Genomic DNA, 25,897 nt, shown 5'->3' on the forward strand with positions numbered 1-25,897 from the left:
AAGCACCAGTCTGCAAGAAAAGCATCTGCAATGATCCACAAAACCAGCTGGACAACTTATCTTGTTAACAGCAAATTTGTTGATGGCAACCAAAATTATAAGTTTTGCATTTTTGGTTTCCGAATTTAAGAGCAAGTAATCTAGTTTCAACTATGATTCCATTCCAGGAACTTGAGACAATATGTGCACAATACAACAAAATGTTTGAACCTATATTAGTCTGTGATAGTAGGTTTTGAAATGCACATATCATTGAAACAATAAACATAACTTAAGTTGCACAGAGCACATCCAGTGCCACATGCCAAGCACAAGCAAGTCAAGGTAGAAATAGATAGCTTACCAAGCACGGGAGTAATATCCACACATCTTAATATATATGGGCATTGCCAATGGCAGTTATAAGAAAAGCCCAATGTGTCAATAAGTACACATAATGAATTAAGTCACCCATTAATGCACAATCAAACATAGATTTGTTTCCATCCCTAGACCAGAGGAGATGCCAGCTAAATTGGCTGGGGGTTATCATTTTTCTAAGACAGATCATGCTCACACTTATTTGCAGTTGCCTGTAGATTATGAAATTAAGTAACTTTTAGTGACTATATTTTAGATTAACCATGAACAACTGATTTAGGATATCCCCAATTGCATAAACTATTTATATGATTGCATGAGGGGCCACCAGAAGCAGTAATTACAACATCTACGAGCATTATTTCAGGAACTTCAAACCTATGGCTTGCTTTACTGCCTCAATAAATTATTTTTTGAAAGCACAACTTAAAATATCTGTCACACTTAGATAATAAAGAAGGGCTAACAAACTCACAGGACCATGTGGATGCAATTTCCACTCCATATGAAATTAAAGGAACTGCAGTTCTTAGGTAAAAGGGTCATTCCATATCAAATCACCCAATAAAAAATAAATTTTACACCTACCTCCTGAGATTTTCATGAAATTTGGCTCAAATGGTTCTAATACCATCCTGACAACACCTGCAATTTTTTTTGCTGTATCTCTTACAGTTTTTTTATAAATTTTTAAAGTTTTTATGTTTTGCGTTTTCTGAACCTTCGGAAGTGGTCAATTTAATTTGTATTCAAAACTTTAAATTTGCTTATCTTAAAAACTCTTTTAGATAACATCATGAATTTTTGCAGCAAGTTTATTTATTATACATATTTGAAGATAAAAATGATGCTATTAAAATATATTAATATTTTCTATGAAAAAAAATATATGTATTTTTTTTTCTTTTTTTCTTTTTTTAACGGATGTTTTGTTTTATAAGAATTGCAATATCTAGAGTCTCAGACCTGATAGAATGCTCAAATTTGTTTTAATTTACTCTTAAACATATAGGCTATTTGATAAAACAAAAATAATGATGGCTTTTTAACATGTTTATTAATTATAGTAGATTACATTAGAATTATGTACAAAGATACTTACGACACTTATGTATAACCCAACTGATTGCTTGAAACATTGAATTTTTTGAGTAATTTTGTCTTTTTAATAAACATTAATGCTGATTCAAACTGTTTTTCCACTTCATCCAAGAGCTTTCAGTTCTTTTGATACAGTCTTTTTTGAAGTAATACATTCTCCCAGTGCCACTTGATTGAGGTGCGTCTACTACACAGACTGCGTGCTCCAAAGGCACTATGCAGGAATCTTCTCTTTCAGGCCAATAAAATGATGCAGCAGGTCCTGAAGGATGTAGAAACAGAATTTCTGCATCTTCTTCATCATTGAATATTGTTTTTACCAGTCCAAAGTACCAGTTACCATCATAATTTGCAGCCACATAGCTATTTATGGATGGTTCAACACGAACCCAATCAGAAGAAGAATGGAAAGAAAAGACTAAGGAGGGTTTTACACTATCTGTAGTCCTAATTTCAAGGTTGTTTGTTGGAAGTGGTTTGAAGTTATGAAAACTTCTTGTTCCAGGAATGGTTCGGGTTGCTGAAAAACGTTTTTCTAGTTTTAACCATAGCAAATCAGCTTCTTTTTTGTCAATAAAGTGAAAATGAATGTTTTCAATATTTTTTTCACAAAACTTATACACATCGATTGCTGTCATTATTTGTTCTTTGTCTGAAAGCTGTAGACTGGCTTTCCTTAAAATTCTTTTAATAGTTCCTCCTAGGCCATCACAAATTGACTTCCCATGACTTGTTGCAAAAAAAGTGTGTTGGGCCTTCAAATTAGTCTCTCAAGTGTTCAGTCAAATTTTTAAAACTGTTTCTATTTTCGTACTGCCCAGCACAACCATCTGTAAAGTAGTGAACTGAGTCAATGTCAGTATGATGTAATGACAGCGACTTTGTAATTTCTTTTTGTACAAAGTTAACAAAACCAGTGTCATGTTCTTCGTCATCACTAATAAAACAGTGGTTGGAAACAAAAACATTGTTTTCCTCATTTCTTAGAAAAACTCCAACTGGGTGTAGAGTACAACCACCTCTATTCCAGTGGTAACTTTGGATCTCATTTTGTATAACAAAGGAATAATTTTCGCTGAAATCCATCACAATAATTGCTGTTTTGGGTGGTGGGTCTTCTTTCAATCTTTTAAAGGCTGCTGATTGGGATTTTGCTATAAACAAGTTCGGGATGAGCTTTTCCAATGACCTAACCAATAAAGAAATGTAGTCTTCAACACTGATAGACTGTTTGACCATTTCTGCCCTGTCTGTGTTAACCCACTGACTGATTACAATTTCTTCTTCTAAATCATAATATTCACTTAGTTTTTCAGTTAAGCACTCTGTTAGTGCAGTATTTGCAGGACAGCTGTTGCAATGATGTAGCATGCAGTTTTGGTTTTCTGTGTTGCACACAAGCATCTTAATTAGGTCTTTATAAGATTCTTAAATTTTCACAGCATCCAGTAATAGTTTAACATTCTGGTGGATACTGCATACACATACAGTGTGTGTGCCTGCAGCACCAGCAAGGATACACCATTTAGGTCTCAAGAAACAAAATTTTGAAAATCCTACTTCTACCTCGGGATTCTCCTATTTGAAATAATAATAGAGTTCTATCAAGTTACACAAAATGAGTCTTTTTTGCATGTACACATTTTCTTGAACACTTACTTTGTCTTTCGTTCCAGGTAGCACTCTGGAACTTTCATCCTTTTCATAAAAATCTGTTATAAGTCTTACTGTATTTTCAGAAAGAGTTTTACCTTTTTTTGGACCAGGAGTTTCCAAAACACCCTTTTCAGATTTTAGCTTTCTAGCTTGTCGCACCATGTACTCACTCACATTAAATTCTTTCATCACTTTATTTCGACTCCAAGAATCTGGAGCCAAGGTCAGAATCTGGATTTTTCTAGACCTCCCAACAGATGAAATCTTCTCTTTCATAAGAGAAATCATTACATCAAAATCCTTTGCTTTCTCAACCACACTTTTATCTTCTTCGTCATCATCAGAACTTGGTGCATCATATTTTAATGCTTTTGAAACCGCCTTTTTTGCAGTCTTTTCAATACTGCTAACCTTCCTTTTAAAATAAGAGCCTTTACTTTGTTCTGACAAGCCATGAAGCTTTATCGGTGTTAAACCTAAATAATCAAGAGCAATGTTTGTTTGTACGAGGGATTCATTTCTGGATTCCAATGATTCTAATTCAACCATGACTTCATCATCTGTTTCACTTTCATTGACTTCAACTCTTAATTTTTCCTCACAAAAGTTACGGCATGTTGAGCAAAGCTTTTGTCCGGGTTTTATGCTAATATTTTTTGTCAGTAATTGTTTAGAAAGATCCAAGCCTACACTTCTCAACAATTTTTTGATGGGCTTTTTGTGTTTTTTTAGTGGGTCTACACATGTTGTTTGATACTTTTCAAAAACATTTAAAAAGTAGTAGCTGTGGTGTGAACATATATTCTTAAATTCACACAGATTAATTCCAGATCGTAAGTGGATCAAATCTTTTTCTTCCTCACTCAATTCTGATACCGGTTGTAACTTTTTTGAAGGTGTGTAGGTTGTTTGGAAACAGTCAGATTTTTTAAATAACCCTACACTACAGGTTTGAATATCTGACATACTGATTTCACTTTTGGTCTGATTACTGTTCTGGTTACTTTTATAGGATATTGGAAAAGAATCTCTGTAAACTAAGTAACAGTACTTACTGAGAGTTCGAATAAACTTAATAAAATACTATCCAAGCACTATTTAACACTGTAATAATTTTTTACTTCAAAACACAGGAGTAACAAAACAAAATCCAAGTGTACATTGCTACTCCAAGAAGACAAAAACTTATTTTCGGTATCTAAGTCACTTGGTATTTTTTGTTTTTAAAATATAATTAATATTATTTTAAAAATTAGATAACTATTAAACAGGTTAAAAAGCCAACATAATTTTTCTTTTATCTAATAGCCTATACAATTAAGAGTATTTTAAAACAAATTTGAGCTTTCTATCAGGTCTGAGACTCTAGATATTGCAGTTTTTGTAAAACTAAATAACAGTTAGCTAAAAAAAAAAATAAAAAACTTGTAAATTTTTTTCATTTGGAAGATTTTAATATATCTTTATGGTATTTTTTTTAACATTTAGATATAATACACAAACTTATTCCAAAATTTCATACTGATATCTTGAGTATTCTTTAATATACAAATTTTTTTAGCTGTGAGGACACGTTAAGTTACAATTTCCGACTGCTGAAACAACGCCAAATCTAAAAACTTTAAAAATTTATAAAAAAAAACTATAAGAGATAGAGCAAAAACATTTTACAAGTGCTTTCAGGATGATAAAAGAAGTAATTGTACCAAGTTTCATCAAAATCTGACATGGTTGGTGTCAAGGCCTGGGTGACTTGACATGGAATGACCCAAAAGTTAATTATTATGAAAAGTTCATGCAACATTGTGTCTGAATCTGCTATCCACTTAGTCTCATAAAAGAAATGGTGTTAAATTTGTACATCCCAGAAAGCCTTCCTTCAGCTTAGAAATTGCCCTAGAACAGCCCGCTGTCTAGTGGCATTCACCCCAAGCAAATGCCTTCCCATAACGACAGAACCTTCAGATTTTGGCAATGGTTGTCAAATAAATGCACAAATGGTACAGTGCAGTCTATTTCATTTGCGTTTAAATGTTACTGGAGGCCCATGGGTACTATCCAAAAATTGAGAAGGCGACACTAGCAATAATATAGGACAGCAGGAAATTCCATTTTTAGCTGTATGGGACAAAGTTATACTTGATCGCCAATCATAAGCCAATTACACTTAGCGTTTCCCACTCTAAGCTTCCTGATAAGACAGTGGAATGGCTACAACTGTATACACTGTTTCTTAGTGACAAAATTTACATTAGAAATTATTGGCCCACCACTCAGCATGCAAACACACATTCTGTTCCCCATCTGTCTTGCAGATCAGACATGAAACTTGACAGGCACAAAGTACTGTGTTCTCTCTTTAACTCCAAACAGCCCTTGATGAATTCCCAATCAAGGTGAGAGAAGTAATGACTGAAACAGACCATGACCTGTAATTTTATGGGGTAGTAACTGCTGGTGAGCATGGCCAGCCACAGAATTTATCTCAGATGATGATGATGATGATGATTGGATTGTGGGACACTCAACTGCATGATTATCAGCGCCCATACAAATTCCCAACCTTTGCTCAGTTCAGTCTCGCCACTTGCATGAATGATGATGAAATGATGGGACAAAACAAACCCAGTCATCTCGAGGCAGGTGAAAATCCCTGACCCCACCGGGAAATCGAACCCGGGACTCCATGCTCAGGAAGTGAGAACACGATCTGGTATGGTGTATGTTTTTCTCACTGTGTCACCACAATTAGCTAGAAATGGCTCAATACCAGGTTGTTATTCTGCTCACATACTGTCCCAGCACACTTGGGCTGCTTCATACAGCAAATGGGGTATGTACAGATGAAGGCACCAGTACAGTTTCATATTTACTAGCCCTCCATTCACGCACATATGGCCCAGAAGTACGAGGGCTGCTCCCACAACCACGTACGCATAGAGTAACACCTCAATGCCTGGTCCCAGTCTGAGCTAAAAGGGCACATCGATTCCAGGGAGCAATGAGGTTCCTAGTAGTCGATGGCCTCTCTTACTTCCCAAACGTAGCACAGATGGTTACAAAACACGACATCAATGACCATCTGTGCAATATTCGCAACAGAGGGGACACTTGCTGCAATAATTTTCACATAACAAGAGTCCTGCATCTACAGCATGCGCACTTCAGGATTTCTGCTACTGTTAACAAGCCAACACACTGTCCCACCAAGTATCACATTCTGAAGAGAAGTTACTCATGAGGACATTCCAAATGCAAAAGTGCAAAATTATAGTAACAAGCACTTCTTTGGAAGCACTCACTAACTCCCTCACAATTTAGGATTCCATCAAAGTTAATGATCATATACTAGTCAAAGTATTAAATGGGTCCACATCATAACCCTCTTGGACATGCTGCACCCGACCTGATGTGCCCACCGCTCACATATACGAGCATATTATTGTGTACGCTCTTGTGTATGGACACACACTTTCAGCCAGAATCCCGAGCAGACCAAAGGGGAAAATGTTGACAATAGGCAGAGACAAGAGTTTGAAATCACAGTGAATCAGGTGCAGATGGTCTAAAATGAGAACTAGGTTGGGCCACGGTAAGTCACAATGCAAGTTATGAGGGTAGTGAGGAACTAAGTATTTAAACTTTATAAGATTAAGAACTGTTGTCTAAGCAAAACATGTAACAATGATGCGGAAGTTACTTTTATTTCAAAGCAGTATTGTGACATCAATTAACAGAAGACAGAAGTTCATCATCCTTCTCTAAATCCTCGCACAAACGAAAAAAATGGCTGACATCGAAATAAGTGTCCAAGGAATAGAAAAGCAACTGGAATCACTCAACAGAGGAAAGTCCACTGGACCTGATGGGATACCAATTCGATTCTACACAGAATACGCGAAAGAACTTGCCCCCCTTCTAACAGCCGTGTACCGCAAGTCTCTAGAGGAACGGAAGGTTCCAAATGATTGGAAAAGAGCACAGGTAGTCCCAGTCTTCAAGAAGGGTCGTCGAGCAGATGCGCAAAACTATAGACCTATATCTCTGACGTCGATCTGTTGTAGAACTTTAGAACATGTTTTTTGCTCGAGTATCATGTCGTTTTTGGAAACCCAGAATCCACTATGTAGGAATCAACATGGATTCCGGAAACAGCGATCGTGTGAGACCCAACTCGCTTTATTTGTTCATGAGACCCAGAAAATATTAGATACAGGCTCCCAGGTAGATGCTATTTTTCTTGACTTCCAGAAGGCGTTCGATACAGTTCCGCACTGTCGCCTGATAAACAAAGTAAGAGCCTACAGAATACCAGACCAGCTGTGTGGCTGGATTGAAGAGTTTTTAGCAAACAGAACACAGCATGTTGTTATCAATGGAGAGACGTCTACAGACTTTAAAGTAACCTCTGGCGTGCCACAGGGGAGTGTTATGGGACCATTGCTTTTCACAATATATATAAATGACCTAGTAGATAGTGTCGGAAGTTCCATGCAGCTTTTCGCGGATGATGCTGTAGTATACAGAGAAGTTGCAGCATTAGAAAATTGTAGCGAAATGCAGGAAGATCTGCAGCGGATAGGCACTTGGTGCAGGGAGTGGCAACTGACCCTTAACATAGACAAATGTAATGTATTGCGAATACATAGAAACAAGGATCCTTTATTGTATGATTATATGATAGCGGAAAAAACACTGGTAGCAGTTACTTCTGTAAAATATCTGGGAGTATGCGTGCGGAACGATTTGTAGTGGAATGATCATATAAAATTAATTGTTGGTAAGGCGGGTACCAGGTTGAGATTCATTGGGAGAGTCCTTAGAAAATGTAGTCCATCAACAAAGGAGGTGGCTTACAAAACACTCGTTCGACCTATACTTGAGTATTGCTCATCAGTGTGGGATCTGTACCAGATCGGGTTGACGGAGGAGATAGAGAAGATCCAAAGAAGAGCGGCGCGTTTCGTCACAGGGTTATTTGGTAACCGTGATAGCGTTACGGAGATGTTTAACAAACTCATGTGGCAGACTCTGCAAGAGAGGCGCTCTGCATCGCAGTGTAGCTTGCTCGCCAGGTTTCGAGAGGGTGCGTTTCTGAATGAGGTATCGAATATATTGCTTCCCCCTACTTATACCTCCCGAGGAGATCACGAATGTAAAATTAGAGAGATTAGAGCGCGCACGGAGGCTTTCAGACAGTCGTTCTTCCCGCGAACCATACGCAACTGGAACAGGAAAGGGAGGTAAATGACAGTGGCAAGTAAAGTGCCCTCCGCCACACACTGTTGGGTGGCTTGCGGAGTATAAATGTAGATGTAGATCCTCTGCCTCAGTTATGTCACTGCAGCAAAATGTACAAAGGTATCTGCTCAAAGTACAGAGGATTAGCAAACAGTGTTCCTTGTCAGTAGATTTAGCAAAACTTAATGGTTGCCCCTCCACTACACTGTCAACAGGCTATCTCTGTAGCAAACAAAATAGTAAAACTTAACACAAAAAATTTCTAGACTACTATATCAGGAATAGCCACAGACACTGGCCACATTAAGACAGAGTGCTATGTCTGCAACAGAAAGGAACACCAGAATGCTGTCTTGTCTGGGCTCCCCTCTCCACAGCATGATGCTGGTTAACACAGCAATTGATAAAAATACCAGAATTCTAATGATCACTTTAGATGTTAACATCAAGTACACAATGGGGGTGCTGTGACATTCAGACACAAACATGTACAGATATCTTGACTCCCAGGTGCCACACAGACAATTTTTTTATGCATAGGGAGTGTTTGCAGTACTCAGTAGGGAGAGTGCTGTTATTATGGGCCACTGTGGCCACATAGATAAACTGATGATAGAGAAACAATACTTTATTAACTTCAGATGCACAATACATAGTTAGCAATATGAGGCAAACTTGCCCCGATCCAGCAACCCAAGCCGGCAAAGGCTTGCATGCGTTTGCTCCTGCCCTGGCAAAAAGGAACAGTGTAAGAGCCCTGTGATGCCAATGTTGGGTTGAGTGGCAGCCGAAGGCCTGACAGTGCGCCTTGACACCAGCGAGGCTCCATGTCATGCTGCAACAGTGTACTGCAGTGGCAAATGCAGGCACTCAGGTTTAGCAAATGCTTACTTGCATGAAGAAACTCAGCATATCTCAGTCTTAAACACACCTCATGGAATGTACAGGTAAAAAGGCTACCATGTGGAGTCATGATGGTGCATGCCAGGTTCCAAGAATATTTGGAACAACTCATCCAAGAGATCACAAAATATGCAAACTATTTGTATGATACAGCCACAGGGACTACGTAGAAGCAAAATTTGAAAAATGTAACCCTTTTTAATAGATTAATAAATAATTATCTATGCAGCTGACTGAACAAATGCATTTTGTTCGATGCTAGTCCCTAGTGTTTATCGTTAGTAAAGTGAGTCTTACCCAGTGAGAAGCATGTCAACGCATTTGATTACCTGACAATTTATAAAAATCTAAAAGAACTGCACTAATTAGAGTGACATACCATGGAAAATTTATTCCTGGTTTGGCCCTATTAGCCTGCCCAATGAAACACCTACATCTCTGAACTGCCCTCAACCAAGCAGACAATCTTTCCCCAAGTTTCCATTTTTGCTGATGACCACTTTCCGTTTTTATAATTTTGTTCTATTGGACTGACTTCACCTGAAGTGATTTTGTGCCCAAGAGCTTATGAACTTCTGCTAGAACAGACCCAATATTTGGATTTATTTTTATAATCTACAACATCATTTTATCGCTTCTTACAGCACATTAGAGAAACACCATCTTCCCCCAGTAGTGAGCTTGCCTTAGAGGATTTACCAATAAAGTGCCATCACTCGTGTGTAGGATGTGGCCAATTCATCTGTCATACTGAAACACCCTACTTTGTTACAGTGATGTGCTGCACAATGTATTTAGGACTGATAAATGAAGATTTTCGACTGCTGAAGAAACTTAATTTAATGTAGTTTGGAAGTGAGACAAGCACTCTGAGCACGGAGTTTCTCTGATGTCCATTTTAATAGAATGGCAATGGAGACAACAATGTTACTGTTTGGGGCAACACTGGCAGTGGCTCACTTTTGGCCACACTTCCTATTCTTAATGTTTCCTCTGTGCAGCAGACCCCCCACCTCGTAGTTGCTGCAGCCTCCACAGAAAAAGATTGCCATGACAATACATGAAAATGTCAAGGAATAACAGAAGTTCAAGTCAGTAGCGTCTGCTATGAATTGGGACTTCAATCGTTGCTAATGCATTTGAGGTACCGTATTTACTCGAATCTAAGCCACACTTTTTTTCCGGTTTTTGTAATCCAAAAAACCGCCTGCGGCTTAGAATCGAGTGCAAAGCAAGCGGAAGTTCTGAAAAATGTTGGTAGGTGCCGCCACAACTAACTTCTGCCGTCGAATATAGTAACGCTACACAGTCATGCTTTGTAGGCACAAAGATAAATACTGGTGCCAAAATCTCTGCGTCAGTAAATAAATTTAAAAAAAGGTGGAAGACGAGCTTTTTTTTCTCCGCCCCGAGTTTCAACCACTACATTTTCATACATTATCCAACGAAGTAAATGCAAATTCCGTATTGTTCATCTTTGAATGTAGCAGAATTTCAATGTACTACGAAAATCCGACTGGCAAGACTGTTTGGGATGTTTGTCAATATGGCCAACTCTACGTTCTGAATTTTTTCCTACCTGTGAGAAGAGATGGTTGCTAATAGGAACCTGATGAAATGTGAATCACATACAGTATTCTCTTCGCCATAAGAATAATATGAACATAAACATTTTGCCATGTATTCTTTCGTGTTTGCTGCTATCTCATTTAAATCCTGTCTGCCTAATAAACTACGAAACTAGAGTGAGACAACAGCAAACGCGGAAGAATATACGTATCGTGTCATGTTTATATTCATATTATTCTTATGCTTAATAGTCAGAAATGAAGCATGGCAACTGACTAGATTTTTAAATCTAAGATGATTCTAATTTCTGTGCAGAATTTGATGTTCTAAAGAAGCGGCCGCAAAGATTTTCAAACGGAGAAAAATTTTCGCCTAACTCTCGTTCAGAACATGTTCTATCATATGCAGTCTATTATTTGGTTCTTGTTGATAATTATCAAAGAAAGCAGCAGTGTAAGTAACAACAAATAGCAGTCTCTTGCCGTTGTTTCGCTAATGGGATGATTCCTCTTTTTTTTTAATTGTAAGCGGCGGTAGCGTGCACAAAAGCAAGCCATGCCGCAAGCAGCGACAGGCCGTAAACACACACTATAAGAATGCCACAAACAATGCATGACACAGTACAGTAATGCATTTTCAGCTTAGAGTGACGTTAACGCCTATAACAAAGAAAACGGCACTTATCTGATAAAAGCAAAATAAACAATCGATTCAAACCAGACGAAGCACGTGAAAAAGGAAGGGTACCCGTATAAATACGGACGGAGCACCTGACGCATAGCAAGGGTTACCTGGTAAAGCTTAACGGCTAAGCTTGCGACTCGAACCAAACTACTGTAGGTGTATCGTCATTCATTCGACCTAAATTGTGTCTCATATTACAATGGACCAACTTTGTTCGATTTGGAGGTGCGGCCTAAAACGTTTCTCTCTCCTTGAATTTCGAGTCTCAAATTTCAGGTGCGGCTTAGATTCGGGAAATTTTTTTTCCTTTATTTCGAGCCTCATTTTTTAGGTGCGGCTTAGATTTGAGTGCGGCTTAGATTCGAGTAAATACGGTACACTTGTCACCCAACTAGAACTGTTTGAAGTTGTTTCAAGAGTATAAAAAGTTGACATTAGAAGCCTACCCTCTGGCCCATAGTATTGCACTACTTAGCAAAACTGTCGCGGAGATACCCAGGAAACATTTCACCATACATGTCATTATTAGTGATGGTGGCTTTTATGTTGTTCATTTGTGCACTTGTCAGAACTGTAACACTATCGATCAGTTATGCAGAAGGTGCAGAAAGTAAAAGTTCTTAAAATCCTCATAACACCGCTAAGTCTAGAGTGAAAGACTTTTCTAATTCATACAACACAGGGAGCTGCATTTTTTGCTGTTCTCTGGACATCTCTTGTAGCTGTCTGCCACAAAAGATTGCGTAAATATACCACTGGTTAGTTGGTTATTTGCAAGCACAATGGACCATAATTGCAAATTCTACAAGTGGACAATGATTTTTATAACTGAATATCTCACTCCCTTCTGTAAACGTAATGTAATTAGGCAGATGAAAAATCTACTCACCAAGCAGCAGCAGCAGGAGAACACACAAGTAAAAGGTATTACAGTTTGCAAGCTTCCAGAGCCAGTGGCTCCTTCTTCTGGCAGAAGGGCTGAGGGTGAAGGAAGAGGGGTGAAGCAAAAGGAGTGGCAAGGTTTAGGAAAAGGGGTAGAGTTCAGAAAAGTTACCCAGAACCCCAGTTCAGGTATGCATGAGAAAGCATGAGGCGCATTCCAACTGGTAATCCCACCCAAGGGCGAGCACCAGGAGGTCAATACAAAAAGAAGGGGACACACAGGGTGAGCAGAGGATTGACTAATTGTGATTTAACAGCAGTCAAAGAGTTGGTACTGAAGAAGCAAGATACCCACTTCACCAAAAAAGTCTGTCTACAGGACTAGTCAGGAAGGCACCAGTGGACTGATGGACTCCACAATGATGGACTGGGTCTAACAATTTCAAAGTCGAAGGCATCACAGAGCCATAAACATGGCAACCATAGTCCAGTCAGGATGAGACCAGGGCCCAGTAAATATGAAGAAGTGCTTGATCTGCATCCAAAAAGTGTGGGCAAGGAAACAAAGTGCATTACGCTTCTGCAAGCAACTGGTCTTTAGCTGATGAATGTGTGGTTGGTTGGTTGGTTTAAAGGCGAGAGAAGGGACCAAACAACGAGGTCATTGGTCCCTTGTTCCTAATAAAACAATGCCACAAGAGAAAGAATAAAATGGACGAAATATATAACACAAAACGGAAAGAAAGGAAAAGCCATAAGAACGAAGGGAAGGCGACCAATACTAAAAAGAACAAAAGAGGACAAGAAAACAACAGAGGGACGCTAGAAACAGAAGGGAGTAAAACATGAAAGCAGATTACAGTGGCTGGCCAACCACAAATATAAAAAGGGTAAGCCAGCCACTCTGCAACACATTAAAACCTCCACCCTAAAAGCACTAGGGTGGAGGACACAGAGGGACAAAGGACATGCGCTAAAACCTACATATACATATAAAACCCACTCTCACAGATAAAACGTAAAACTAAAGCTGCTGTGGAGGCATTGTCGCCCAACACCAAAGGCAGGGTTCTGGGAAAGTTAAAAGTCTGTTGCAGAGCGGCTAAAAGTGGGCAGTCCAGCAAGAGGTGGATGACTGTCATTCGGGAGCCACAGAGACACTGAGGTGGGTCCTCGCGACAGAGGAGGTAACCATATGGTAGCCATGTATGGCCAATGTGGAGCTGTCAGAGGACAACTGATTCCCTGTGAGAGGCCTATATGGAAGACTTTCACACATTCATGGTTCCCTTAATGACATGCAGTTTGTTGTGCGTGCTGTTATGCCATTCCATTCCCAAAGCTGGAAACCCTGCAGTGTAAGACAGAACGCAGGTCAGCTTCGGAGATGCCTATCTCCAAAACCAGTTTCTGCATCGCCTGTTTGGCCAGCCTGTCGACAAGTTCATTGCCGGGAATTCCAACATGTCCTGGGGTCCACACAAACACCACAGAACAGCGGGACTGTTCCAGGGCATAGATGGACTCCTGAATGGACAATACCAGAGGGTGGCGAGGGTAGCATTGGTCGATAGCTTGTAGGCTGCTCAATGAATCAGTACACAGGAGGAATGACTCACCAGGGCACGAGTGGATGTACTCACGAGCACAAGATATGGCCGCCAGCTCTGCAGTGAAAACACTGCAGCCAACTGAGAAGGAGTACTGCTCAGTACATTGTCCAAAAACATATGTGAAGCCTATGTGACCATCAGCCATTAAGCCGTCGGTGTAAACCACTTCAGAGCCCCAGAAAACATCAAGAATCGAGAGGAAGCGACAGCACAGAGTGGTGGGGTTAACGGAGCCCTTAGGGCCATGCAAAAGGTCCAGATGAATCTGCGGTTGAGGCGTACACCATTGAGGCATACGTGAATGGACTGTAAGTAGAGATGGTAAAGGGAAGTTCTCCAGTTTGGAGAGAAGGGACCGCTCGCGAACCCCAATTGTTAGCCCCTATCTGGGCCGCAGATGCAGTAGATGGACTGCCGCAGGAAGAAAAGGAGATGGTAATTCGGATGCTCAGGGGAACTATGAATGTGTGCTGTGTAACTGGCAAGCAGTTGCGCACGTCTGATATGCAGTGGAGGGATACCATCCTCCACCAGTACGCTGGTCACCGGACTCGTCCTAAAAGCTCCTGTCGCTAATCAAACCCCACAGTGGTGCACAGGGTCGAGTAAATGCAATGCTGAAGGTGCTGCCGAACTATAAACCACACTCCCATAGTCAATTCAGGATTGGACAATGGCTCTGTAGAGCTGCAGCAGGATACAGCGATCTGCACCCCAATTGGTGTTGCTGAAGCAATAGAGGGCACTAAGGTGCTGCCAGCACTTCTGCTTAAGCTGACAAAGATGAGGGAGCCAAGTCAATCGAGCATCGAAAACCAGTCCTAGGAGTTGATATGTTTCCACTACAGTGAGTGGATCGTCATTAAGATAAAGTGTGCATTCCAGATGAACGGTACAACGCCAACAGAAGTGCATGACACACAACTTTGCGGCTGAAAAAATGGAAGCTGTGGGCTAGAGGCCATGACTGTGCCTTGTAGATGGCTCCCTGGAGGTGCCGCTCAGTAACAACAGTACTGGAGCAGCAGTAAGAAATGCAGACGTTGTCTGCATACAGAGAAGGTGAGACGGAGGGCCTGACAGCTGCTGCTAGACCGTTAATGACCACTAAAAATAGACACACACTCAATACAGAGTTCTGCGGGACTTCATTCTCCTGGATATGGATGGAACTATTGGAGTGACCAACATGGAGATGGTAAGTACGGAGCGACAGGAAGTTTTGGATAAAAGTTGGGACTGGTCCTCGGAGACCCCACTCATACAATGGGGCAAGGATATGTCGTCGCCAAGTCGTGTCGTATGCTTTACGTAAGTAAAACATGACAGCAATCAGGTGTTGCTGTCTGGGAAAGGCTGTTCGGATGACAGACTCTATGGACAAATAATTATCAGTGGTAGAGCGACCCTGGCAGAAGCCGCCCTGACATGGAGCCAGCAAGCCACGTGACTCCAGGACCAAACCGCTGACATACCATATTTTCCAGCAGCTTACAAAGAATTTTGGTGAGGCTGATGGGCTGATAGCTATCCACATCAAGCAGGTTTTTACCAGGTTTGAGCACTGGAATTGATGGTGCTCTCCCACCATTGGCTTGGAAAGACGCCATCGCACCATATCCGGTTGAAGATGATGAGAAGATGTTGCTTGTAGTCAGATGAGAGATGTTTAACTTCTGGCTGTGGATGCGATCAGGCCCAGGAGTCATGTCTGGGCAATGTGCAAGGGCACTGAGGAGCTCCCACTCTGTAAATGGGGCGTTATAAGATTCACTGCAGCATGTAGTGAATGAGAGGACGTTCCCTTCCAGCCACCGTTTGAGTGTGCGAAAGGCTGGGGGTAATTCTCTGATGCTGAGGCTCGAGCAAAGTGCTCAGCAAAGTGCTCGGCAATCTCGTTTGCATTGGTACGTAACTCGCCATTTATGGTAACACCGGGGACAGCTGTTGGGGCCTGGTACCCGAAAAGACGTTTGATCGTTGCCCAGACTTGGGAAGGTGATGTGTGGCACCCAATGGTGGAGACTTATCTCTCCCAACACTCCTTCTTCCGTTGTTTGATAAGGCAGCGAACACAGGCATGGAGCCATTTAAAGGCTATGAGGTGCTCCAGGGAAGGGTGTCACTTACGCCGCTGTAGAGCTCGCCGACGTTCCTTAATTGCTTCAGCGACTACCAAGGGACTGCCTTACACTTCGGGCACCCTAAAGAGCGAGGGATCACGTTTTCTGCCACAGAAACAATAGTGCTAGTCACCTGCTCAACCATCACATTGATGTTACCGTGTGAGGGAGATTCAGCGGTGACAGCAGAAGTGAAAGTTCCCCAGTCCACCTTGTTCAGAGCCCATCCGGGCAGGCGTCCGTATGCCTGATGCTGGGGCAGTGACAGGAAGATGGGGAAGTGGTCACTGCAACACAGGTCGCCATGTGCTCTCCAGTGGATAGATGGGAGAAGTCCTGGGTTGCAAAGTGATAAATCAATGGCCAAGTAACTACCATGAGCCACACTGAAATGTGTGGCACCCCAGTATTTAAGAGGCAGAGGTCAAATTGTGACAGTAAAGTTTCCACATCTCTGCCTCAGCCAGTAAGCACGGTACCACACCACAGGGGTTACGGGTATTAAAATCTCGCAGAAGTAGGAAAGGTTTGGGGAGCTGATCAATCAGTGCAGCTAATACATCCAGGGGTACTGCACCATCTGGAGGAAGATATACATTGCAGACAGTTATTTCCTGTGTTGTCCTTATTCTGACAGCCACAGCTTCAAGAGGGGTTTGAAGGGGCACATGTTCACTACAGACAGAGTTTAGGACATAAACACAAACTCCACCTGACACTCAATTATGGTCGCTATGGTTCCTGTAATATCCCTTATAGCCGCAGAGGGCAGGGGTCCGCATTGCTGGGAACCAGGTTTCCTGGAGAGCAATGCAGAAACCAAGAGTAAAGCTTAACAGTTGCCGTAGCTCAGCCAAGTGGTGGAAAAATCCACCGCAATTCCACTGGAGGATCACATCGTGAGACTGGGAAGGCATGGAACATTCATTCAATGAAGCAGTTTACGCCTCAGAGTCGCCTGCTGCCACTGATTTATTGCCTGCGCAGTCTAAGTGTCTGAGGGTCTGGTGAGATCTAGGTCCTCAGCGGACACCAAAATCTCCATCCTATCCTCAGCCGCAGAGCTTGTAGGCAGCAGTAGTGTGGGTGCCACCGCAATTTCCTTGGTCTTTGGGGTTTTCTTGCTGCAGGCGTTCAAATTTTCTCTCAGCCTCAGTGTAGGTCAGTCTGTCCAGGGTCTTGTACTCCATGATTTTCTTTTCTTGCTGGAGAATCCTACAGTCAGGCGAGCAAGGTGAATGGTGCTCTCCACAGTTGACACAGATGGGAGGTGGGGCACATGGAGTATTGGTATGTGATGGGTGTCCACAATTGCGGCATGTGATGCTGGAAGTACAGCAGGAAGACATACGCCTGAACTTCCAGCACTTAAAGCACCACGTCGGGGGAGGGATATAGGGCTTTACATCACACCGGTAGACCATCACCTTGACCTTCTAGGGCAATGTATTACCCTCGAAGGCCAAGATGACGGCGCCGGTGGCAACCTGATTATCCTTTGGACCCCAGTGGACACGCCAGATGAAATGTACACCTCGCTGCTCCAAATTGGTGTGCAGCTCATCATCAGACTGCAAAAGAAGGTCTCTGTGAAATATGATACCCTGGACCATATTTAAGTGCTTATGGGGCTTGTTGGTTACAGAAACATCCCCCAGCTTGTCACAAGCGAGTAATGACTGTTACTGGGCAGAGGGCGCTGTTTTTATCAAGACTGACCCTGACCGTATTTTGGACAAGCCCTCTACCTCCCCGAACTTGTCCTCTAAATGTTCAACAAAGAACTGAGGTTTCATCGTCATGAAAGATTCTCCATCAGCTCTCGAACATACAAGGTACGGGGGTGAATAAGATCTGCTGCCATCCTTAGTCTGACATTCCTTGCATGGTGTGGCCAGGGAGGGGAACGATTTGAGGTCTTACATCTGTGCATTGAATTGAGCTCGTGATCGCTTAGAGACTGCTGGTGTTTCACCACCAGCAAGTGATGATGGACTACACTTCATCGCGTGTCATATGCCTTGATGCCACCCACTCCAACCAGGGCCCTCCCCACGGGCTCCACCCAGCCGCAACAAAGGCCACCTGGCAGGATGGCCATTGCCGGGAGTCCCGATGCCCCAGGGGGATGGACATCTACCCCTTGGCATATGTGGGGAGTTAACGGTGCAGGCGTCAGCAGAGCGATCCCTGTGTGGTCAGGGGGCTACAACCAACACGGTACATGGCGGCCCCACCACAACGGACTGGCTACCATGCTGGATATCAGGTGCAAGGAAGTCCATGGTCATCGTCGAGGCAGAAATTGACACTGCATAGTGCATGGTGTAAAATGCACTCAGGAAGGTGCCTCGCCCAAGACATGGAGAATGGGCAGGACTGTAATGGGACGATGAGAACATGGGCGAAAGATCTCAATGTACAATGGACACAGTGCACCTTGTATGGTGCCCTTCCCCAGTTGGCTCGCTCTTCATGAAAATTTTGAAGAAAGGTCAAACCCTACAGGGGACGATCACATAAAGGCCGAAACGTGTGGAACGCCTTTTAGTCGCCTCTTATGACAGGCAAGAATACCTCGGGCCTATTCTAACCCCCGGACCCGCAGGGGGGGATGAATGTGTGAAGTCAAGTCAGCTTTTTATCAAAAAGGAGGCCAAAAACAATGGAACTATGCAACAACTTTCAAGTGCTGGTTACCAAGTATAGTTCTGGGTGAGGATGGACCTCAGTACGATGACGGAAATGCTTGACCTGTGTTTTTCCCAGGAGACAGCTGGATGCCTTGGGACAGGGTCCACACTGAGGCCTTTTGGATGGCACCTTGCAGCTAGTGTTCAGCCATTGCTACTGAATGAGAGCTGTACCAAATGCGAAAGTCCTCGACATGCAGTACAGAGGTCGCTAACACACTGGTAGTGGTGAGGAAGGACCCTTAGGATAAAGGCCTGTGGGATGCCATTCTCCTGTACCTATAGAGAGCTGAGTGAAGTATGAACCCAAAACTCTGTACAACTGGTGGAATAGTGGAATAAAAACTGATGAATAAAAATCGGTAGGGAGAAATGAAAACCCCAGCCATGAATGAGAAGTAAAATGTGATGGCACAAAGTGGTTTCGAATATCTTGTGCAGTTATTTGTTGTCATTTATAAAAAGCCTATTGGATTGCTGTTTCCAAATGGAGCATGTAGTTGGTTGTGGATCACCCCTCCCTGAAACCACACTGATAGGACGACAAAAGTCCCCGAGACTCGAGAACCCGGCATAATCTGTGGGCAATGATCTTTTCAAGCAGTTTGCAGAACATGTTGGTGAGGCTAATCCGTCTGTAGCTGTTGAGAGATGTTGGTTTTTGCATGGCTTGAGGGGACAACACTACTTGCCAATATGAAGGGAAGTCAGCTTCGAACCAAATAAAACAGAAGGCCCTGAGTGGATGTAGTCCTTGAGTAACATTCAGATGTTGGATTATCTGATTATGAATTGAATCAGTGCCTGAAGCAGCAGAGTGAGATGAGGCAAGAGCCTGAACCACTTCCCTGTCAGTGAAATGTTCATTATATTATTTGGCTTGGTGAGGGTAAAATGGTTGAGGTCTTCAACTTGTCCTTTCTGCAGTAGAAAAGTACCTGGATAAGAAGAGGACACTGATGCTGCCCCAAAGAAGGTTGCAATGTGTTCAGTAAGAACTCGCACATTGTTGCAAAGACCACCTTGAAGGACAAGACCAGAACAGTTCTTGATCAATCAAGACTATGGAACTTCGTCAACACCTGGAATGAAGAGAGAAATGTTTTCAAAGAGGAGATGTAGTGTTCCTAGTATTTATTCTTACTGCATTTAATTACACAGTGAGCCTTAGCATCAAGTCCCTTTTTTAGTAATAACGTTGATATGTTAAGGATTTTGCTTGAAACATTGCAAGGCTCTTGCCATTCCTGAACAGTTATTGCAATGTCTTTGGTCCATTATGGTACCAGCTGTTGGTATAGGGGACCTGTAAAATGGGAACAATAGTTTCAACGGCGTGGGTGATCACATCATAAACATCTTACACATCCGCATCAATACAATCCAACAGAGGGGGCAAAGGTAAAAGCAGAGGCATACAGTTGCCAATTGGCTCTTCAAAGCACCCATTGAGATAGTTGATCCATCTGGCAGTGGTAAGGAAGTGACAGGATCATCAGAAAGTGGTCACTCTCACAAAGATCATCATGTTATTACCAATGCAATGAAGTCAAGAGACTCGGGAAGGGATCATTAGATCAATACCTGAAAAATTGCCACAGTTGGCACTGAAGTGGTTAGGTATAGCATCAATGAGGAGACAGATCTTGGTTGGTAAGAAGCTGGTGCACACTGAAATCCCCAAGTAGGAAAAAGGGAGGAGGGGATGGGGGGGCGGGTAGTTGTTGGATTAAGGTGATCAACTCAAGGTAAATTAGTGGCCCGCTTGGAGGTGTGTAAACTGAAGTTGCTTGCACTCACACTGCAATTGCTTTCAACATGGTACAATAGGGAATCCACTAACTGACCAAATTTGTACAAACCAACATGTAAACACCTCCAGATGGCCTATCAAGGCTAGCCCAATAACCAAGTAGCACTGGGGAATGGTCATCAGTGAAGTGTGTTTCTCGTAGAGCAGTGCAAATTGCAAAAGTGGAAGAAATAAGGTGGTGTGGTTCCAGCAAGTGACAGTAATATACATTACAGTTCCACTGAATGATCACATTACAGGAGTCCAGGTTAAGTGTGAAGAGGCCAGGCACAATGGTCAACTGCATCAATTAGCATTGGTTCAGAATCCGACAGTTCGGGGGAGGGGGAGGGGGGGGGGGGTAATCTGGTGCCTCTAGAGTCACCAGGGCAGCGTTGTACCAATTATTCTTTTTCTTCTTCTCCTTCACAGCCTTAGTGACCAGGATTCTTGCAAGGCCTATCCGCAATGAGTGTGTGGATGGATGAAAAGGGGGCAGCCTGGGAGCCGCAGGTCACAGTTCCTACTGCCACTGGCCGACATTGGATATCTAAACACCACAGGAGGAAGCTATACCTCCGGCCGAGTGTGGGAAGTGGATCCTGAAGGCGTGCCAAAGGAACCACAAGAGAGGAGCAAGGTGGGAGAACTGGTTTCGAAAAAACTGTGGGTAGCAGGAGAGATGGCTGTGATTTTCACAAAACTGGACCTCAGCATATGACAGGTGGTCAACAGATTTATATTCCAATACTTCCTTTTCTTTCTTGAAGACTGGGCAAACCACTGAATGTGGAGGATGGTGTTCCGTGTCATTTACGCACCTTTGTGAAGTGATCATCCACAATTATCACATTTTGGGTCCACGATGCAGCTGGATGACATTACCAAAGCACAAGCATTGAAAACACGTCATGGGCAGTCAGACAAAGTTTCAAGTCACACCTGCACATAAGTCTTTTTCTGGGAGGAAATTCCCTTCAAAGGCCACGATAAAAACAATTGTATCTACTCTGTTATGCTTGGGACTTTTTTGGATGCAGTAGACAAAATGTATGCCTTATTGCTCAAGATTAGCCCATAGCTCCTCATCGCTCTGGAGTGTAGGGTTTCGATGGAATATATCTCCTTGCACCGTATTCAGTCTTGTGTGTGGCACTGGTTACTAATATCTCACTTAGATGTTTACATGCCTGAAGAGCAGCAGATTGTCCAGCAGAAAAGGCTTTAAATAATAGTGATCATTGCTAATTTTTCCTAATTATTCAATTTCTCCAAATTTACGTTAAACATTTTCCACAAAAGACAATGGTTTTATCACAGTAAAAGTATGCCCATCAGCTTGAGTATGTAAATACTGGATAAACTGTTTCACCCCTTGATGTGTGACTTGTTCCTCTTACCATGGGAGAGCAGTGATATGGAAAACAGTAGGGCTGTAACTGTCCGCACTGAAGTTTTGATACCTATCTGGAAGAGACAACCAAATGAGAATGGCTTTTGTTTTACTGTGATTTAATATGTTTCCTGTGCAAAATGTCTGCCCTGATGCCAGCCACTCTGAACAAAGGCTGTGCCTGTGGACACCATCCAGCTGTAGCAAAGGCAGTCTGCCACAATGGCCATTACCAGGGGTCCCGATGCCACAGGAAGATGGGCATCTACTCCTTGGCATACATGGGGCTGTGAGCACTAGCAGCTCAGGCATCAGCAGTGTGATCCCTATGCTGTAGGGGGAGATTGGTGGGGACAGGGGGGGATGTTCAACCGAAAGGGTACATGACAACCCCAGCATGTTGGATTGGCAACTGTATTAGCTTTGAAGTGAAAGTAAGGACCTAGAGAGATATTTGTGTAGATCTTTAACTCTGCATGCAGTAGTCACTATTTAAGGTGTTTCCCTAGTCAGTCCACACTATAGAAAATTTGGAAAATTAAGGTCAGGTCCAGAAAGCACAACTACTTCAGTGAAAGGTGGTGAATGAAAGCATGTTCCAGGGGGAAAAAAGGCAGGGAATAGCTGGGTTGACATCAAAAGCTGCTACCATGAAAAAGAGAGCAAAAGAAGGATGCAGAGATGAGAGATTGCAGCACAGGAAAGGAAGTAGATGCTGTATTAGCTTGGGACTGTGCACTTAGTACATATGTAGTTGCAAAAGAGTTGTGAACCCCCTGAAGTGTAAACATCTAAGAATTTAGAATAGTCTGTTTCATTTACTGATCTCATGTATTACTTATAATAGTGTAGACAGACATTATGCAGTACACAATATGTTTGATCTATGTTCAGCAACACTCCATTTGCAGAGTAGTTGAAAGCTTTATTTACAATTTCAAGTATAAAAGTTTCTCAATTAGGCTTGGTTATAATACTTGCATTGTTAGCAAATAGAACTATCAGTGCTTTTTGGAGGAATGAAACCCACAGTGATAGTTATCATCAGTATACAGAATTTAAAGAATGAGAGTGGACACAAAACTTGTTCCACGTGATGAATGATAATGCCTAACACAAGGCTAGCCTTGTGGATAAGTATATGCAACATGAAGACAGCATGTATGTAGAATGGACAGATTACTACTCTGGTCTTAAACCCAAAAGAACATGCATTGGATACTAGGCCAGAAGACTGTAGCTCTAGGTCAACTGAATGTAGTGATACAAGAATCAGTTTTGGCCCATAGCACAAAGATGATATGGCATGTTAAGTCATACATGTAAAAACATAAAAAGAACAGAACACTGACAATATTTCTTTTGTGTCTATATCAGCTTTTGGAATGTAGTTGGTGGTGACACAAATTTTTGCAGTGCAGCCCTATGGGCCAAGCTCTAGGTTAGGTTGGAAGGTGACTGGTTGTAAGTTAGCAAAGCCAATGAATGTGAGAATGAAACCATAGATGTGTTGATATAATGGTCGTTAGTGCAGGCGCAAATCCGAAATAGATAGAAATACAACAGTTTTGTTCAGCCATAGCACTGCCACCAAGGACCAACGCTGACTTTCATGGTGTGCCTGTCCAGCAACAAGAAGCATTTCATAAGGGGATCAAAAGGGGGAGCAGCAATTGGGGATTGAGGATTTGGAGAGGGGAGGGGGGAGGGGAGGGAGAAATAGGGGAAATAATGGGGAAGGAGGAAGACAGAGCAATGAGGGGAGGGGAACAGGGTGTGAGAGAGAAAAGACAGACAGACAGACAGAGAGAAATCGCATCACTATCTCAAAATGTGGCACTTACCAATAGTTTCACCTTGCTCATGCACCATTGCACCTAATTCTCTCATTATTTCATTTATATCCAAAACATCTTCTTCTATCTTTCTCATTGTCTGTTCCCTTTCCAAAAGCATTTCTGTTTCAAATTCCAAATTTTTCTGTAAATTCTTCTGGGCTGCCAGTTTTTCTTGTTGCTCAAAAAAGGCTTGTTCTGTATCCTCATTATAACTGGTTGTTGATGTCTGCCTTGTGAGCAAGTGTATCTTCATCTTTTCTGCAACTTGCTAATACAACACAATTAGAAAGCAAAATAAAATATAAATTACAAAAGAGAGATCCTTTTTTCTTACATCATCAGCATACCTTCTGGAATTTACTGTAACATTGTAATGCTTCCTTAAAATCACTTGTTAATTTCTCAACACGAAGCTTATTTTGCTTGTCTCCCTTTCTCACAAGAGATGTAAGTTTATGAAGATCTTTTGTAGTTTGTGCTACTATCTGATTACAACTCAACTGTGTGACATGCCTGGAAGGAAAAGATCACGCAATTACAACCTAAACTAATGTTGTCACCTAATTTTTATTTATTTTTAATACAGCTGCTGATGGGATATCTAAACTAATTTAAGTGATCACTATTTTCTTACACTTTGTCCCTAAGGCCTTGACTGTCTCTGTCAGTTCCAATACTTTTGTATGCTTGTTCCAGATTTTTCCAGCCATTGTTAATGGTGTATATATTTGTTGCAACACTCTCTGATAAATGCTTTACTGCTTCTGAATTGAACTGCTGACCTACAATTTCAACATTCGGTAAAGTACTTGTTGATCCATAGTTTCTCTGGTAACCAGATGCCAGTGATTCTGACATTTCTGCCACAGATTCTGCAAAACAAAAATACAAGAAGGGCTGTACAACATACAGCAAATCTATGGAAATCTTTATTCATAATTGGTATTCATCCCTTGGAAAAGTTCTTTACCATGTCTTGCTAACTTCAGTTATTATTGGTTTATAATTAGTATTTCTTGTGAGCTTGTTACTTGTGTGTCAAAGTTTACAGCTCCCACAGAGAATGTCAAATTTCCTACTATAAGCAGGCCACTTAATGTTTTCTTAACTTTTCCCCTTTAATTTCTGAATTGAAAATATACCATACACAATTTTTTATATACGTATAGAAAGTTTCTGACAATTATGAAGTATAACACTGTAATATACCAAATTCTGTATTGAATTTCAGTCATCAGAGTAAAATGCTTGCATGTTGTCTTCACCAGTGATCTAACATTATTTTCAGAGTAGAAATACTTGCAGACCAAAGCATAGTTGGAGGGATTTTGGTTGGCTGGTGCTCGAGGGCACAAAGCTACTACGGTCATAACCACCCATATCATAACACAAGAAAAAACAATAAATAAAAAACTAAGATGTGAAAGGCAAAAACCCAACTGAGCAACTTTAAAAGAGGATCAGATAATGACAAGGATGCCACAATGGAAACTTTCTCTAAACATCAAGGAGATCGCTGAGGACACAGAGGTGGGCATCAAATTTGCTCCACTGTGGCAAATAAAAAGTAAGACACGATCAACAGAATGCTCATCATCCACTAAAACATCTGAGTAAGTAGACGGCAAACACAGACGTAAACATAAACAGTTAAAAAGTGGGAACTGGATCAGACAGTGGTGCACCGTCAAGGGTTGAGAGCCTCTCCGGGGGGACACTACCTTGACAGAGCACTGTTCGTGTGGCTGGAGAGGCTTGCATATCCATGTGAAGCTGAGGCTATGCTGAAGGTAGAGAACCTACTGCCGGAAAGGCCTTAGCTGATGGATCAGACTAAGAGTGTCCCACAACATACTGTCCTCCTTATCCACTCTTAGTCCTTACCCAATTCCCCTCCCCAAACCAAGGTGCGATGTGAACCATGGTGAGGCATGCATGGCACATGGGAAAATGTGTCACAAACGGAGCCTCAGGGAAACTGGGCGACCTCCCTGAGTAAGTAGCCTTACACCGCATGGGGTTTCAGTGGTGTGGACCATGTAGATCCCC

At 42.1% G+C, this 25,897-nt stretch overlaps 1 protein-coding gene across 1 annotated transcript in view; it reads right to left on the bottom strand.

Annotated features, from left to right (window-relative positions):
• The window catches only part of LOC126251927 (syntaxin-7), a 98,391-nt gene that overhangs the window by 43,790 nt on the left and 28,704 nt on the right, over window positions 1-25,897 (bottom strand). Inside the window, exons 2-4 of the mRNA XM_049952678.1 lie at window positions 24,483-24,720; window positions 24,196-24,361; window positions 23,855-24,116 (exon numbers count right to left, since the gene is read on the bottom strand). Of these exons, the coding sequence (XP_049808635.1) occupies window positions 23,855-24,116; window positions 24,196-24,361; window positions 24,483-24,706 (652 nt within the window). The 5' untranslated portion in view covers window positions 24,707-24,720. The remainder of the gene's footprint in view (window positions 1-23,854; window positions 24,117-24,195; window positions 24,362-24,482; window positions 24,721-25,897) is intronic.

This window comes from Schistocerca nitens, chromosome 4 (genome assembly GCF_023898315.1).
Source record: "Schistocerca nitens isolate TAMUIC-IGC-003100 chromosome 4, iqSchNite1.1, whole genome shotgun sequence".
In the NCBI taxonomy this organism is placed as follows: domain Eukaryota; kingdom Metazoa; phylum Arthropoda; class Insecta; order Orthoptera; family Acrididae; genus Schistocerca; species Schistocerca nitens.